Here is an 18377-nt window from a genome sequence, read left to right on the forward strand (position 1 = left end):
GAAACAATGTACCAGATCTCCAGCTGTATCACAGTGTGGACACAAGTCTCATAAACTGAGACAAAGCAAACGACTGGCAGACAATAGTGAGAGTAACATTGTAGGAGATAAGAGGCCCCTCCCCCCCTGCCAAACCCCTAAGCACCCCCCCCCCCCCCCCCCCGACACTGCGGATTATAGACATTTTCTCTAAGTCTTGTCTCGTGCGTTCAGACTGTAGAGGTAACGGGAAAACAAGCACCTGGCGCACCCCAAACACCCCCAATATCACCAGCCCTGCAAGCCGCTACATTGTATGGAGATTACATGGGGCCATAGGTCCTGCAGATAGAGGTCCTGCATGGTGTTATAGGTGACAGCACACAGGACCTCCCCAGGATCCACAGTCCCTGATTCCCACAACTTCCCCGGACATTGTATGGATATTACATGGGGCCACTAGGACGTGTCATGTAGAGGTCCTGCACGGTGTTATAGGTGACAGCACACAGGACCTCCCCAGGATCCACAGTCCCTGATTCCCCGCAGCTTCCCAGGACATTGTATGGATATTACATGGGGCCACTAGGACGTGTCATGTAGAGGTCCTGCACGGTGTTATAGATGACAGCACACAGGACCTCCCCAGGATCCACAGTCCCTGATTCCCCGCAGCTTCCCAGGACATTGTATGGATATTACATGGGGCCACTAGGACGTGTCATGTAGAGGTCCTGCACAGTGTTACAGGTGACAGCACAAAGGACCTCCCCAGGATCCACAGTCCCTGATTCCCCGCAGCTTCCCAGGACATTGTATGGATATTACATGGGGCCACTAGGACGTGTCATGTAGAGGTCCTGCACAGTGTTACAGGTGACAGCACAAAGGACCTCCCCAGGATCCACAGTCCCTGATTCCCCGCAGCTTCCCAGGACATTGTATGGATATTACATGGGGCCACTAGGACGTGTCATGTAGAGGTCCTGCACAGTGTTACAGGTGACAGCACACAGGACCTCCCCAGGATCCACAGTCCCTGATTCCCAGGACATTGTATGGATATTACATGGGGCCACTAGGACGTGTCATGTAGAGGTCCTGCACGGTGTTATAGGTGACAGCACACAGGACCTCCCCAGGATCCACAGTCCCTGTTTCCCCGCAGCGGTTCCACCTGGTCGGACAAGTTAATCAGAGTCTCTGTCTGTAGTTACACACAATAGTAACCACGTTGTCTCCTCACAGCCTCCCCGGGGGAGAGAACCAACCATTGTCCCAACTGCAGCAACCACAACTCTCTGCAACGTGCTGGATACAAACAGAGTTCCCATAGCAGCCGAGAGAGAAGAAGGAGGTATCCGAGCCGCCGGGAGCCTCAGTCCTCGCTGCCTGCAGCCCCTGCACATGAACTGAACAAATCTCTGCCATCCCGGTACAGACATGGACGAGCCGGCGGCCCCCAACGTCGACAAGAGGCTGCAATTCATAGAGGAATACGTCCTGAAGACCCTAAAGCTGAAGCCCGAGCGCTGGCACAAATGTCTGTCCACCGAGGAGAACCGCAGCGTCTTCCAGGACTTCCTGGAGAAGGCCGATCACATGGTGCTGGTGGTGGCCCTCAGCCCGGCCGGACTGCTGGTGCCCATGCTGGAGTACCCCAACTCCACCAAGAATAAAGCCGTCTACTTCCTGAAGAGGCCCAACGTCTTCCTGAGCCCCGACTCCATGAAGAGCAGCCTGGTGTACGGGGACCTGTCCTACGCGCCCCTGGATCACTTCTCCGCACTGGTGGAAGAGGTAAGAAACGCAAAACCCTCCAGGTCTCAGGATATTTGCATATGTGCGGATTATGTGCGGATTTTACCTGCAGATTATGGTGCGGAAAATACAAAATACAACACAGAAGCATTTAAGAGATGGGATTTGGAAGTAACAAAGATGATGGGGTTTTTTTCCCCTGTGGAAAATATAATAATGATTACGTCACTTTTCTTGCGCGTAGATGCAGATTTTAAAAATTTTTTTTTTTTTTTAAATTGAAGTCTATTTACATGTGAAAATCTGCATCGAATCTGCAGCATGACACGGATATGATGCAGGTTTAAGCTTGAAATGATCAGGTGAAACAAAGCAGGTAAAAAACAAACAAAAAGAACATGTAGAAAAAAAACGCACGTAGATCTGCATCTAAAATGCACTACAAATAACACAAATATAAAAAAACACACACACATATTTAATGCACTTTTTCCGCATGACAATCTGAATTGTGTGCAGGTAGCCTAAAACTTTGCTCCTCCAACTTTGCGGGCGCGTTCACACGTTGCGTTTTGACCTGCGTTTTCATTGCGTTTGAAACGCCTATACAACAGCTGAGGAGAGGTGATTTGCCTAATTACAACAAAGCGTTAACACATGCGTTTTGTTAACGCATGCGATAACATTGCGTTTACAAACGTAAACGGTAATATAATTAGGCAAATGACCTCTCATCAGCTGTTGTATATGCGTTTCAAACGCAACCAAAACGCAACGTGTGAACGAGCCCTGACAGATCCCAGTATAACACCTTGACCTTGACACAGTGACACAGGGACCTCAGGCCCTGTTCACACTGCGCAGTCATTTCACGCCGTTTTGTGATTTTTGCTAAAATTTTACAAAACACTACAAAAATCACAGCCCAGAAATCAATGAAAACTGGACCACAGAGATGCGAGAACAACATGGGTCACAGTATCATGAAAGGTTCTGTAGTTTCCTATAGGCTCAGTGTTCTGATTTACTCTCCATTTTCAAGATTCCTGCTTCCGGGCAGTGAATGGAAATATTGTTTACATGCAAAAGACTGACCTGATCTCGTCAGATATTTATTAGAGCTGAACCGTTCTACCATTGTCAGTCTGTGCCATGGACCACGCGTGGCCTGACCACATGATAAGATTGCTGGGTGCCCACAAACAGTCAAGCAAACAGCATCAGCTACTTGTGTCTCTCCCATAGAAGTGAATGAGGAGCCGGCGGCATGCTGGGCCTACAGGATGGGGGGTCAGGCCGCCTCTGTTTTTAGTATAGTTGTTGGTCTCACATATGTCCTGAGGCTTTGTCATTAAAGGGATTGACCTGCTTTCTTCTAAAAACAGCGCCACTCCAGAGCATGGCTGGTGCTGGTATTGCATCTCAGCCGTATAGAGACGAATGGAGCTTAGTCGTAATCCCATGCACTATCCATGGTAAGGAGAGAAGAATTGCTTGGATGTAAGCGGACATACTTTCCGACCTCCAGACATCCCCTTTAATACCTGAGACAAGAGGATTCCTGTATATAAGTGTATATTCACTCGCTGCAGATTGTTGCAGAGATTCGATCACCTTTCACTGAGGCTAACGGCACTCAGAGGAGGATAAGGGATTTTCAGCAGCCGAAATATGGAGCAAATCCGCTGCTCATGAACACCTCACCGTATAGCTAAAATTATGTTCCCATTCACTAACAGCAAGCAGAGATGTGGAAAGTATTTGAAACAATGAGGCTGATTTACTAATTTTGTCTAATATTCAAAAAAATACATGGCTGCTTTCTTTATAAAAATAGCGCCACACCTGGGTGTAGGTTTTGCGTGGTATTACAGCTCAGCCCTTTCAAATTAAAGGGGTTTTCCCTCAAAACAAGTTAGGCCCTATCCATGGAATAGGGCCTAACCTGCTGATTAGTGGGGTCTAAGTGGTGAGACTCCCACAGATCACGAGAATAGGGGGCCCGTGGTACCTCCGTCGGACCACTCGTGGTTTCCAATATATAATGGAGCAGACGAGCGTGCATGTCCGTTTTGCTCCTTTCATCTATATGGAGCTGCTTTTGGGGAGCAATGAGGGGTCAGGCGGAAGTTTCTCGGACCCCATTGGACCCCCCCCTGCTCTTGTGATGTGTCGGGTCTCATACCCGTTTGATAATTCTGAGTTGTAATAGCACATTTTTCACCAGGCGAGGCGCTGTTTTATAGAAAGCAGTCTATAGACTGGTCGATGACAGTGACCTAATTTATCCCATGAATCTTCAGTGTCGTCGCCCCCAGTGGCTGAGGTTTTGGTCCTGTGTATCAGGCAGAGGACACGTATCTGTATCCTTATATCTAGTGCCCATGTGTAGCCATTCATTTATCCAATTTTTTCAGATTTTTTACTCCCATCATTCCATGGTCTCACACAGACGTGTAATGTGCACCAGATGTCAGCATCATAACCCGGGGTCCTAGGTCCCAGCCGACATCCAGTCACTATTACACTGATCAAATATGGCCGCCTGCAGGAGGCCTATGGGCTACAAAGTGTCTACAGCTCTCAGTATTCAGATTCTTTTTCAGTGCATGAATCAAATTCCAGCATGACAGTATAGACTGACACACAGCCAGATCATTAATAACGCAGGTTCAGAGCGTGCAGGGACCTGTATTAGTAACTGGTTCCCATGTAGTCCCTGATCCGGATCACTGACCCAGTGCTTGACCTGCTCACCCCTGGTTCTGCATATCCTGCGCCCATTCTGGTACAAGATGAATAATGCAGGTTGTTACGGCCTCGGCGCTCTCCTGCCGCTTTATACATCACATCCTATTAATGGATTAAAATAAAAGCAGAGACAATGAAGATATTATAATAAAGGAGGGCTCCGGTTACCGCTCACCCCGGCTCCGGGGCTCCTTGGCATCACTGTGAGAACGGGTCGCTGCGTTACTACAGAACCGTCCGGGATTGAATGACATCAAGTGCCCGGTGCCAGCCATAAAGGGGGTTCTCGGGGTCACGGCCAATCCTGGCAGGGATCTGTAACACTGTTCATCCTGCTCTGCCTTCTTCATGAACTCAAATCCAGAATGTCAGTGAAGACTGACACAGCGACATGTTATTGATTAAGGGGAACCTGGAATATGGAGAACCACCTAGTATAGTGTCCTAACTGATACATAGTAACAAAACTTCACCTGTGTGAGCAGGGCAGGTAATGATAGCTTTGTATGCATGGCAGGAGATACATAGACGATTGATAGCAGAGGCAAATTTTCAGATTCTGGCTGCAAACACAAATGTTTCTGTTTGGATTCAGATGAACCCAGCAATGGCGCACGTTTACTAAAGTGTTTGCACCAGTTTTCTGTTTCACTTTGCATAAGAAAGAAAGTGGAAACTTATTGTACATGTGTTTATAAAGGGAGCTGATGGCGGCACAGTCTGTATGGTGGAGCAGGGAGCTGATGGCTGCACAGTCTGTATGGTGGAGCAGGGAGCTGATGGCTGCACAGTCTGTATGGTGGAGCAGGGGGCTGATGGCGGCACAGTCTGTATGGTGGAGCAGGGAGCTGATGGCTGCACAGTCTGTATGGTGGAGCAGGGAGCTGATGACTGCACAGTCTGTATGGTGGAGCAGGGAGCTGATGGCTGCACAGTCTGTATGGTGGAGCAGGGAGCTGATGGCTGCACAGTCTGTATGGTGGAGCAGGGAGCTGATGGCGGCACAGTCTGTATGGTGGAGCAGGGAGCTGATGGCGGCACAGTCTGTATGGTGGAGCAGGGAGCTGATGACTGCACAGTCTGTATGGTGGAGCAGGGAGCTGATGGCTGCACAGTCTGTATGGTGGAGCAGGGAGCTGATGGCTGCACAGTCTGTATGGTGGAGCAGGGGGCTGATGGCGGCACAGTCTGTATGGTGGAGCAGGGAGCTGATGGTAGCACAGTCTGTATGGTGGAGAAGGGAGCTGATGGCTGAACAGTCTGTATGGTGGAGCAGGGAGCTGATGGCGGCACAGTCTGTATGGTGGAGCAGGGGGCTGATGGCGGCACAGTCTGTATGGTGGAGCAGGGAGCTGATGGTAGCACAGTCTGTATGGTGGAGCAGGGAGCTGATGGCTGAACAGTCTGTATGGTGGAGCAGGGAGCTGATGGCTGAACAGTCTGTATGGTGGAGCAGGGAGCTGATGGCTGAACAGTCTGTATGGTGGAGCAGGGAGCTGATGGCTGCACAGTCTGTATGGTGGAGCAGGCAGCTGATGGCTGCACAGTCTGTATGGTGGAGCAGGGAGCTGATGGCGGCACAGTCTGTATGGTGGAGCAGGGAGCTGATGGCTGCACAGTCGGTATGGTGGAGCAGGGAGCTGATGGCGGCACAGTCTGTATGGTGGAGCAGGGAGCTGATGGCGGCACAGTCTGTATGGTGGAGCAGGGAGCTGATGGCGGCACAGTCTGTATGGTGGGGCAGGGAGCTGATGGTGGCACAGTCTGTATGGTGGAGCAGGGAGCTGATGGCTGAACAGTCTGTATGGTGGAGCAGGGAGCTGATGGCTGAACAGTCTGTATGGTGGAGCAGGGAGCTGATGGCTGCACAGTCTGTATGGTGGAGCAGGGAGCTGATGGCGGCACAGTCTGTATGGTGGAGCAGGGAGCTGATGACTGCACAGTTTGTATGGTGGAGTAGGGAGCTGATGGCTGCACACTCTGTATGGTGGAGCAGGGAGCTGATGGCGGCACAGTCTGTATGGTGGGGCAGGGAGCTGATGGTGGCACAGTCTGTATGGTGGAGCAGGGAGCTGATGGCTGAACAGTCTGTATGGTAGAGCAGGGAGCTGATGGCTGAACAGTCTGTATGGTGGAGCAGGGAGCTGATGACTGCACAGTTTGTATGGTGGAGCAGGGAGCTGATGGCTGCACAGTCTGTATGGTGGAGCAGGGAGCTGATGGCTGCACAGTCTGTATGGTGGAGCAGGGAGCTGATGACTGCACAGTCTGTATGGTGGAGCAGGGAGCTGATGGCTGCACAGTCTGTATGGTGGAGCAGGGGGCTGATGGCTGCACAGTCTGTATGGTGGAGCAGGGAGCTGATGGCGGCACAGTCTGTATGGTGGAGAAGGGAGCTGATGGCTGCACAGTCTGTATGGAGGAGCAGGGAGCTGATGGCTGCACAGTCTGTATGGTGGAGCAGGGAGCTGATGACTGCACAGTCTGTATGGTGGAGCAGGGAGCTGATGGCGGCACAGTCTGTACGGTGGAGCAGGTAGCACAGTCTGTATGGTGGAGCAGGGAGCAGATGGCGCCACAGTTTGTATGGTGGAGCAGGGAGCTGATGACTGCACAGTTTGTATGGTGGAGCAGGTAGCTGATGGCACCACACTCTGTATGGTGGAGCAGGGAGCTGATGGCGGCACAGTCTGTATGATGGAGCAGGGGGCTGATGGTAGCACAGTCTGTATGGTGGAGTAGGGAGCTGATGGCGGCACAGTCTGTATGGTGGAGCAGGGAGCTGATGGCTGCACAGTCTGTATGGTGGAGCAGGGAGCTGATGACTGCACAGTCTGTATGGTGGAGCAGGGAGCTGATGGTAGCACAGTCTATATGGTGGAGCAGGGAGCTGATGGCTGCACAGTCTGTATGGTGGAGCAGCGAGCTGATGGCGGCACAGTCTGTACGGTGGAGCAGGGAGCTGATGGTAGCACAGTCTGTATGGTGGAGCAGGGAGCTGATGGCTGCACAGTCTGTATGGTGGAGCAGGGAGCAGATGGCGCCACAGTCTGTATGGTGGAGCAGGGAGCTGATGGCTGCACAGTTTGTATGGTGGAGCAGGGAGCTGATGGCGGCACACTCTGTATGGTGGAGCAGGGAGCTGATGGCGGCACAGTCTGTATGGTGGGGCAGGGAGCTGATGACTGCACAGTCTGTATGGTGGAGCAGGGAGCTGATGGCTGCACACTCTGTATGGTGGAGCAGGGAGCTGATGGCGGCACAGTCTGTATGGTGGAGCAGGGAGCTGATGGCTGAACAGTCTGTATGGTGGGGCAGGGAGCTGATGGTGGCACAGTCTGTATGGTGGAGCAGGGAGCAGATGGCGCCACAGTTTGTATGGAGGAGCAGGGAGCTGATGACTGCACAGTCTGTATGGTGGAGCAGGGAGCTGATGACTGCACAGTCTGTATGGTGGAGCAGGGAGCTGATGGTAGCACAGTCTATATGGTGGAGCAGGGAGCTGATGGCTGCACAGTCTGTATGGTGGAGCAGGGAGCTGATGGCGGCACAGTCTGTATGGTGGAGCAGGGAGCTGATGGTAGCACAGTCTGTATGGTGGAGCAGGGAGCTGATGGCTGCACAGTCTGTATGGTGGAGCAGGGAGCAGATGGCGCCACAGTCTGTATGGTGGAGCAGGGAGCTGATGGCTGCACAATTTGTATGGTGGAGCAGGGAGCTGATGGCGGCACAGTTTGTATGGTGGAGCAGGGGGCTGATGGCGGCACAGTCTGTATGATGGAGCAGGGGGCTGATGGTAGCACAGTCTGTATGGTGGAGCAGGGAGCTGATGGCGGCACAGTCTGTACGGTGGAGCAGGTAGCACAGTCTGTATGGTGGAGCAGGGAGCAGATGGCGCCACAGTTTGTATGGTGGAGCAGGGAGCTGATGGTAGCACAGTCTGTATGGTGGAGCAGGGAGCTGATGGTAGCACAGTCTGTATGGTGGAGCAGGGAGCTGATGACTGCACAGTTTGTATGGTGGAGCAGGGAGCTGATGGCTGCACAGTCTGTATGGTGGAGCAGGGAGCTGATGGCTGCACAGTCTGTATGGTGAAGCAGTGAGCTGATGACTGCACAGTCTGTATGGTGGAGCAGGGAGCTGATGGCTGCACAGTCTGTATGGTGGAGCAGGGAGCTGATGGCTGCACAGTCTGTATGGTGGAGCAGGGAGCTGATGGCTGCACAGTCTGTATGGTGGAGCAGGGAGCTGATGGCTGCACAGTCTGTATGGTGGAGCAGGGAGCTGATGGCTGCACAGTCTGTATGGTGGAGCAGGGAGCTGATGGCTGCACAGTCTGTATGGTGGAGCAGGGAGCTGATGGCTGCACAGTCTGTATGGTGGAGCAGGGAGCTGATGGCTGCACATTCTGTATGGTGGAGCAGGGAGCTGATGGCTGCACAGTCTGTATGGAGGAGCAGGGAGCTGATGGCTGCACAGTCTGTATGGTGGAGCAGGGAGCTGATGACTGCACAGTCTGTATGGTGGAGCAGGGAGCTGATGGCTGCACAGTCTGTATGGTGGAGCAGGGAGCTGATGGCGGCACAGTCTGTATGGTGGAGCAGGGAGCTGATGGCGGCACAGTCTGTATGGTGGGGCAGGGAGCTGATGGCGGCACAGTCTGTATGGTGGAGCAGGGAGCTGATGGCTGCACAGTCTGTATGGTGGAGCAGGGAGCTGATGGCTGCACAGTCTGTATGGTGGAGCAGGGAGCTGATGGCGGCACAGTCTGTATGGTGGAGCAGGGAGCTGATGGCTGCACAGTCTGTATGGTGGAGCAGGGAGCTGATGTCTGCACAGTCTGTATGGAGGAGCAGGGAGCTGATGGCTGCACAGTCTGTATGGTGGAGCAGGGAGCTGATGACTGCACAGTCTGTATGGTGGAGCAGGGAGCTGATGGCGGCACAGTCTGTATGGTGGAGCAGGGAGCTGATGGCGGCACAGTCTGTATGGTGGAGCAGGGAGCTGATGGCTGCACAGTCTGTATGGTGGAGCAGGGAGCTGATGGCGGCACAGTCTGTATGGTGGAGCAGGGAGCTGATGGCTGCACAGTCTGTATGGTGGAGCAGGGAGCTGATGGCGGCACAGTCTGTATGGTGGGGCAGGGAGCTGATGGCGGCACAGTCTGTATGGTGGAGCAGGGAGCTGATGGCTGCACAGTCTGTATGGTGGAGCAGGGAGCTGATGGCTGCACAGTCTGTATGGTGGAGCAGGGAGCTGATGGCTGCACAGTCTGTATGGTGGAGCAGGGAGCTGATGGCGGCACAGTCTGTATGGTGGAGCAGGGAGCTGATGGCTGCACAGTCTGTATGGTGGAGCAGGGAGCTGATGGCGGCACAGTCTGTATGGTGGAGCAGGGAGCTGTGTATTCAGCTCCATCTCTATCCCTAGGACATACATTACCACCAGTCACTTGGGGCACCTCCTGCTAGGAGGTATGTAGGATGTTTGCCCAGCAGTTTAAGGGTTAGCGGGTAAGACAATTACACCCTGTGATCAGACTGCATAAGGTCAATGTTTGTTCAGTCATTAGGTGTTTGCTGCCATTGATTGACAGGTCAGGTGCACACAGTGGCAGCTCTGAATGGCGAGGTCAGGGTCATCGAGGTCAGGGTCATCTTGGCAGGTCATAGCGGTCCGTGGCAGGAGGAACAGGGGATCAGGGTACATCTGCTTCCCCCCAGTATGCAGATAGCTGTACTGGTGTGATAGATGGGGGTCCTGAGCGCGGGGACCCTCTATATGACATCTATATGATGTCAGACTCCTCCTGCCAGGAAGCCTATTGACTACACAGCGACGCAGCTCACATTCTATGTTGACAAGAGGGTTAAGCGGCTTAAGGTGCCTTTTAGTTTTTCACTGGAATTTCAGGGGTTAAAGGGGCACAGGCCATTAGTGGTGACAAGTTTGTGTACAGTTGCCACAGGGACCATGCATTGTCCTGAGGCCTCCCCTGCAGAGACCATTCATCCACTGTCAGCTATTCACACCGATTATGTGCTTACTTGTCTGAAGGAATAGAAAGTGACATAAAGATGATGTATCTGCACTGCTAAATGTCACAGCTTGTCTCTGTGCTCCAGAGCTGCGCTCACTATTCTGCTGCTGGTGCAGTCACTGGGGCACATTTACAAACCCAGTTCCTCAGAGTTCCCGAAAGTGCATTGTCCAACGATCATGCACTCGGCCGCGATATCCTACATGTGTTGCTTCCCCGCTCAGGTCCCTGGAGTTCACCTTCTTCTTCCTGGTGCCTGTAAGTGCTTGGCTTGCGACACAATTTGAATCTTAAATCCCGCACTCTGTCCGTATCAGTCAGATTGTTCAGGCCACCCACAAAATTCTGTCGCATGGAAGCCAGTGCAGCTGCACCAAAATCCGATCGCGTCCAACACAATCTCAGCACAAACCATTGTTAAATACCTGTCCCAGCGGCGCTAATCTTAAAAACTGTTAACATTTCGACGAACGTGAGTAGCACATCCTTAGTAAATAAGCTCCCAGAGCTGCACTCACTATTCTGCTGCTGGTGGTGCAGTTACTTTCTTTTGGTGCGCCTTTAGCATATGGCTTGCCACACACTTCTGCTGCATCGGGACGCCCATTACAGTGATGACATTTGTGTTGCATGAAGAATAGAGCAGCTTCTTATATACCTGTACAAGCAGTTTCCACTGAAAAGAACGTGCAAAGTCAGACAGAAAACTGGTGCCGGCCCTTAGTAATGCGCCCAGTGTACTTACATGACATGAGTGTCCTCCCAGGGGTGAGCACTAGAGGGCAGTATTGCTCTGCGTATCTTCCTCCTGGTGGATGGTTCTGTGTCTCCTCTGCCGCACATCGGAGCAGATACAATCAGATTCTTGGTTGTTTCTCCTCCGGCCGCAGCGTGACATGAAAAATGGATATAAATGTGTTTCTTATGGACTTGTGGATGCGCGGCGTTTAATTAATAACAATCATACGATTCATTTGTCTTTATCATCGCTTTTATTTGCAAACCTCCAGCCGGAGATGACATTTATGTAACCTACAAATAATGGGTGGCCCTGTACGTGATGGGTGAGGGGCTGGAACGTAAGAGCCTAAGGAGACCGAGCTTATACTGTGTCTGATGGAGTCGGCAATTATTGTAGCTATGTCCCAGTTTAGGGATTGCTGCAGGGAGAGAGCTGTGACCTGAACTTGTGCTCAGACATTGCTTTCACACCTGAGACTGTAACAGCGAGTCTAGAGTTATAACAGCAACAGGTAGAAATCACTAGATTGTGTCCTGGGAAAGCTGGGTGAGGGCCCCCCGTGACCCCCAGTGTAATGTTCTGTGAAGATAACGTCCCTTTCTATCTTCTCCTCGCAGGTCATCGTCCCCGTCTTGGCGAATCAGAAGAACCATCAGACGTGGCCACACGTGGTGTCGCAGGACGTCATGCGTCACGTTAATAACCTGAAGAGCTGCACCTTTGTAATGTCTGGGCAGGTGCGGGGGAAGACGCTGCTGCCGCTGCCTTCAGGCTCCGAGAAAGTGGAGTACATCGACTACGAGGGCGACAAAAAGTAAGTAAGCGTCTCCTCTAATCTAAACCCAGGACCAGCTCCAAAATCCACTACCAAATCTGCATCAAATCATGTCACGGGCAAGTAATTTGCACGATTTGATGCTGATTTGGTTGTGAATTTTGTTACAAACTTGCATGTATTTCCCTATCATAAAAGTAGGGGGTGTGATCTCTGGGACCACCACTGACCCCGAGAGCGAAGGTGACACATCACTGTGGGGTCTTATCCACTAGAATGTGACATCACTGTGGGGTCTATCCACTAGAATGTGACATCACTGTGGGGTCTTATCCACTAGAATGTGACATCACTGTGGGGTCTATCCACTAGAATGTGACATCACTGTGGGGGTCTATCCACTAGAATGTGACATCACTGTGGGGGTCTATCCACTAGAATGTGACATCACTGTGGGGTCTATCCACTAGAATGGGACATCACTGTGGGGGTCTATCCACTAGAATGTGACATCACTGTGGGGGTCTATCCACTAGAATGTGACATCACTGTGGGGTCTATCCACTAGAATGTGACATCACTGTGGGGGTCTATCCACTAGAATGTGACATCACTGTGGGGTCTATCCACTAGAATGGGACATCACTGTGGGGGTCTATCCACTAGAATGTGACATCACTGTGGGGTCTATCCACTAGAATGTGACATCGCTGTGGGGGTCTATCCACTAGAATGTGACATCACTGTGGGGTCTATCCACTAGAATGTGACATCACTGTGGGGGTCTATCCACTAGAATGTGACATCACTGTGGGGTCTATCCACTGGAATGTGACATCACTGTGGGGTCTATCCACTAGAATGTGACATCACTGTGGGGTCTATCCACTAGAATGTGACATCACTGTGGGGTCTATCCACTAGAATGTGACATCACTGTGGGGTCTATCCACTAGAATGTGACATCACTGTGGGGGTCTGTCCACTAGAATGTGACATCACTGTGGGGTCTAGGCACTAGAATGTGACATCACTGTGGGGTCTAGGCACTAGAATGTGACATCACTGTGGGGGTCTATCCACTAGAATGTGACATCACTGTGGGGTCTATCCACTAGAATGTGACATCACTGTGGGGTCTATCCACTAGAATGTGACATCACTGTGGGGTCTATCCACTAGAATGTGACATCACTGTGGGGGTCTATCCACTAGAATGTGACATCACTGTGGGGTCTATCCACTAGAATGTGACATCACTGTGGGGGTCTATCCACTAGAATGTGACATCACTGTGGGGGTCTATCCACTAGAATGTGACATCACTGTGGGGTCTATCCACTAGAATGTGACATCACTGTGGGGTCTATCCACTAGAATGTGACATCACTGTGGGGTCTATCCACTAGAATGTGACATCACTGTGGGGTCTATCCACTAGAATGTGACATCACTGTGGGGTCTATCCACTAGAATGTGACATCACTGTGGGGTCTATCCACTAGAATGTGACATCACTGTGGGGGTCTATCCACTAGAATGTGACATCACTGTGGGGGTCTATCCACTAGATTGTGACATCACTGTGGGGACTATCCACTAGAATGTGACATCACTGTGGGGGTCTATCCACTAGAATGTGACATCACTGTGGGGTCTATCCACTAGAATGTGACATCACTGTGGGGTCTATCCACTAGAATGTGACATCACTGTGGGGGTCTATCCACTAGAATGTGACATCACTGTGGGGTCTATCCACTAGAATGTGACATCACTGTGGGGTCTATCCACTAGAATGTGACATCACTGTGGGGTCTATCCACTAGAATGTGACATCACTGTGGGGGTCTATCCACTAGAATGTGACATCACTGTGGGGGTCTATCCACTAGAATGTGACATCACTGTGGGGTCTATCCACTAGAATGTGACATCACTGTGGGGTCTATCCACTAGAATGTGACATCACTGTGGGGGTCTATCCACTAGAATGTGACATCACTGTGGGGGTCTATCCACTAGAATGTGACATCACTGTGGGGGTCTATCCACTAGAATGTGACATCACTGTGGGGTCTATCCACTAGAATGTGACATCACTGTGGGGTCTATCCACTAGAATGTGACATCACTGTGGGGTCTATCCACTAGAATGTGACATCACTGTGGGGGTCTATCCACTAGAATGTGACATCACTGTGGGGTCTATCCACTAGAATGTGACATCACTGTGGGGTCTTATCCACTAGAATGTGACATCACTGTGGGGTCTATCCACTAGAATGTGACATCACTATGGGGGTCTATCCACTAGAATGTGACATCACTGTGGGGTCTATCCACTAGAATGTGACATCACTGTGGGGGTCTATCCACTAGAATGTGACATCACTGTGGGGGTCTATCCACTAGAATGTGACATCACTGTGGGGTCTATCCACTAGAATGTGACATCACTGTGGGGGACTATCCACTAGAATGTGACATCACTGTGGGGTCTATCCACTAGAATGTGACATCACTGTGGGGTCTATCCACTAGAATGTGACATCACTGTGGGGGTCTATCCACTAGAATGTGACATCACTGTGGGGGTCTATCCACTAGAATGTGACATCACTGTGGGGGTCTATCCACTAGAATGTGACATCACTGTGGGGTCTATCCACTAGAATGTGACATCACTGTGGGGGTCTATCCACTAGAATGTGACATCACTGTGGGGGTCTATCCACTAGAATGTGACATCACTGTGGGGGTCTATCCACTAGAATGTGACATCACTGTGGGGTCTATCCACTAGAATGTGACATCACTGTGGGGGTCTATCCACTAGAATGTGACATCACTGTGGGGTCTAGGCACTAGAATGTGACATCACTGTGGGGTCTATCCACTAGAATGTGACATCACTGTGGGGTCTAGGCACTAGAATGTGACATCACTGTGGGGTCTATCCACTAGAATGTGACATCACTGTGGGGTCTATCCACTAGAATGTGACATCACTGTGGGGTCTATCCACTAGAATGTGACATCACTGTGGGGTCTATCCACTAGAATGTGACATCACTGTGGGGTCTATCCACTAGAATGTGACATCACTGTGGGGTCTATCCACTAGAATGTGACATCACTGTGGGGTCTAGGCACTAGAATGTGACATCACTGTGGGGTCTATCCACTAGAATGTGACATCACTGTGGGGTCTATCCACTAGAATGTGACATCACTGTGGGGTCTATCCACTAGAATGTGACATCACTGTGGGGTCTATCCACTAGAATGTGACATCACTGTGGGGTCTATCCACTAGAATGTGACATCACTGTGGGGTCTATCCACTAGAATGTGACATCACTGTGGGGTCTATCCACTAGAATGTGACATCACTGTGGGGGTCTATCCACTAGAATGTGACATCACTGTGGGGTCTATCCACTAGAATGTGACATCACTGTGGGGGACTATCCACTAGAATGTGACATCACTGTGGGGTCTATCCACTAGAATGTGACATCACTGTGGGGTCTATCCACTAGAATGTGACATCACTGTGGGGGTCTATCCACTAGAATGTGACATCACTGTGGGGGTCTATCCACTAGAATGTGACATCACTGTGGGGGTCTATCCACTAGAATGTGACATCACTGTGGGGTCTATCCACTAGAATGTGACATCACTGTGGGGGTCTATCCACTAGAATGTGACATCACTGTGGGGGTCTATCCACTAGAATGTGACATCACTGTGGGGGTCTATCCACTAGAATGTGACATCACTGTGGGGTCTATCCACTAGAATGTGACATCACTGTGGGGGTCTATCCACTAGAATGTGACATCACTGTGGGGTCTAGGCACTAGAATGTGACATCACTATGGGGTCTAGGCACTAGAATGTGACATCACTGTGGGGTCTATCCACTAGAATGTGACATCACTGTGGGGTCTATCCACTAGAATGTGACATCACTGTGGGGTCTATCCACTAGAATGTGACATCACTGTGGGGTCTATCCACTAGAATGTGACATCACTGTGGGGGTCTATCCACTAGAATGTGACATCACTGTGGGGTCTATCCACTAGAATGTGACATCACTGTGGGGTCTATCCACTAGAATGTGACATCACTGTGGGGTCTATCCACTAGAATGTGACATCACTGTGGGGGTCTATCCACTAGAATGTGACATCACTGTGGGGTCTATCCACTAGAATGTGACATCACTGTGGGGTCTAGGCACTAGAATGTGACATCACTGTGGGGTCTATCCACTAGAATGTGACATCACTGTGGGGTCTATCCACTAGAATGTGACATCACTGTGGGGTCTATCCACTAGAATGTGACATCACTGTGGGGTCTATCCACTAGAATGTGACATCACTGTGGGGTCTATCCACTAGAATGTGACATCACTTTCGGACAGGTGGGGTCCCGTCTCTGCACCTCCTCTGATCACGGGTGCAGCTCTACACCAGGTAGTTGGGGGTCCGGATATCCGGATTAGTCATGTTATATCCTATGCCAGAAACTTCCAGCACTTGGTAAGAGACTCGGAGCAAGAGAAGAGAAATAAACTCCCTTCCTCCAGAAATATTCCCCTATTTGTATTGTGAGATAATTTTTTTAGGGCCTGGGCTGTCCAGAGCCTCGTGCAGCGGGTTAACCCTTACACAACCAGAGGGGGCTCAGCGGTGATTACTACAACCATAAAATTATCAGGCGGGTGATGGCGGCTTCTCTTTGCTCTCTGCTTTTTACGGGCTTATCGATTGGTGATTTATGTTGATTTTGTTTAATCCTCTCCGGCCGCTCCGTTACAAAGAAGGATTATCGATACATCACAAATCACACGGCAAAGACGCGTTAAAAAGCCGGAGCGCTGCCAGGAAGAGGGGGCCGAGAGTGCAAGTCACTCACGTGCATCCATAATAGATGGCTAGCACTTCTGCCTTGCAGCACTGGGGTCCTGGGTTCAAGTCCCACCCAGGTCAACATCTGCAAAGAGTTTGTATGTTCTCTCCGTGTTTGCGTGGGTTTCCTCCGGGTCCTCCGGTTTCCTCCCACACTCCAAAACATACAGGTAGGTTGTTTAGATTGTGAGCCCCATTGGGGACAGGGACCAATTTGTCATGCTTTGTGCAGCGCTGCGTAATCTGTGTGCGCTATATAAATAAAGAATTATTATTATTATGGCACGGCCAGGCCCAGAACACATTGGGGCAGATTTACTTACCCGGCCCATTCACGATCCAGCGGCGCGTTCTCTGCACAGGATTCGGGACCGGACGGGATTTATGAAGGTAGTTCCTCCGCCATCCACCAGATGGCGCTGCTGCGCTGAAAATCATCTGAACGCGCCGGAATACACCGAGCTGGACCAGGTGAAGGTAAGCGCTTCCCAAGCGACACATTTTCGGTTTTTAAATGCGGCGGTTTTTCCGAATACGTCGGGTTTTCGTTCGGCCACGCATGCCGACGCTGATGCGCCACAATGCGATCGCGTGCGCCAAAATCCCGGGGCAATTCAGGGGAAATCGGCGCAAATCGGAAATATTCGGGTAACACGTCGGGAAAACGCGAATTGGGCCCTTAGTAAATGACCCCCATTGTAGTAACAGCAGCACAGAGGACGTCAGAAAACGAGTGCACTTACTTTTATATACACTGATTGTAATGTAGATGTAGGTGCAGGGTCTCCCAGCAGCACAGAGAATTTAAGGAGAAGGGTGCTGATATGACTTAAGGTTATATGATGATAGTTATGTGAAAGAAGGATCACAGTACACAGCAGCACAGAGTATTTAAGAGAAGGTGTGCAGATTTAGTGTATAATACGATCATACATAGGATGAGAGGGTCCCCAGCAGCGCAGAGTATTTCAGGAGAGGAATGTGCTGATCCTAGTGGACAGTGCAGAATTTTTCCAGCACCACAGAGTAGAGTCATTTTTTTTTTATTACTTCTGCAGTGACAACCTTGACAAGACGATCGTCCATGCCATCGAGTCGGCCATCATACAGTGGAGCCATCAGGTTCGGGGGGTGCTCAAGAGAGAGTCCTCCGAGCAGCTACTACAGGGGAAGAATCCGAACCCAAGTGTGGAGCTGGATTTCTGGAAAAACAGGTAGAATAACGCTGACAAAGGTCTCCGAGTGTGCATGTGGCATTAGATGTGTGCGGGGAATAGCTGCTCATCCACAGTTACAGTGTTACATCTCTAAGCATAAAGGTGATGATCAGGATGAGATACAGGTCTGCAGAAAACAGCGCCACTTGTGTCCGCTGGCTATATCTGGTATTGTGGGTCTGAT

General features: G+C 50.8%; 1 protein-coding gene across 1 annotated transcript in view; it reads left to right on the plus strand.

Moving 5' to 3' along the window:
* Positions 1 to 1237: 1237 nt before the first annotated feature.
* DNAH9 (dynein axonemal heavy chain 9) overlaps positions 1238 to 18377 on the plus strand; it is a 233304-nt gene continuing 216164 nt past the window's right edge. The window contains exons 1-3 of the mRNA XM_072113597.1: positions 1238 to 1779; positions 11891 to 12087; positions 18035 to 18190. Of these exons, the coding sequence (XP_071969698.1) occupies positions 1423 to 1779; positions 11891 to 12087; positions 18035 to 18190 (710 nt within the window). The 5' untranslated portion in view covers positions 1238 to 1422. The remainder of the gene's footprint in view (positions 1780 to 11890; positions 12088 to 18034; positions 18191 to 18377) is intronic.

This window comes from Engystomops pustulosus, chromosome 6 (assembly GCF_040894005.1).
Source record: "Engystomops pustulosus chromosome 6, aEngPut4.maternal, whole genome shotgun sequence".
Taxonomy (NCBI): domain Eukaryota; kingdom Metazoa; phylum Chordata; class Amphibia; order Anura; family Leptodactylidae; genus Engystomops; species Engystomops pustulosus.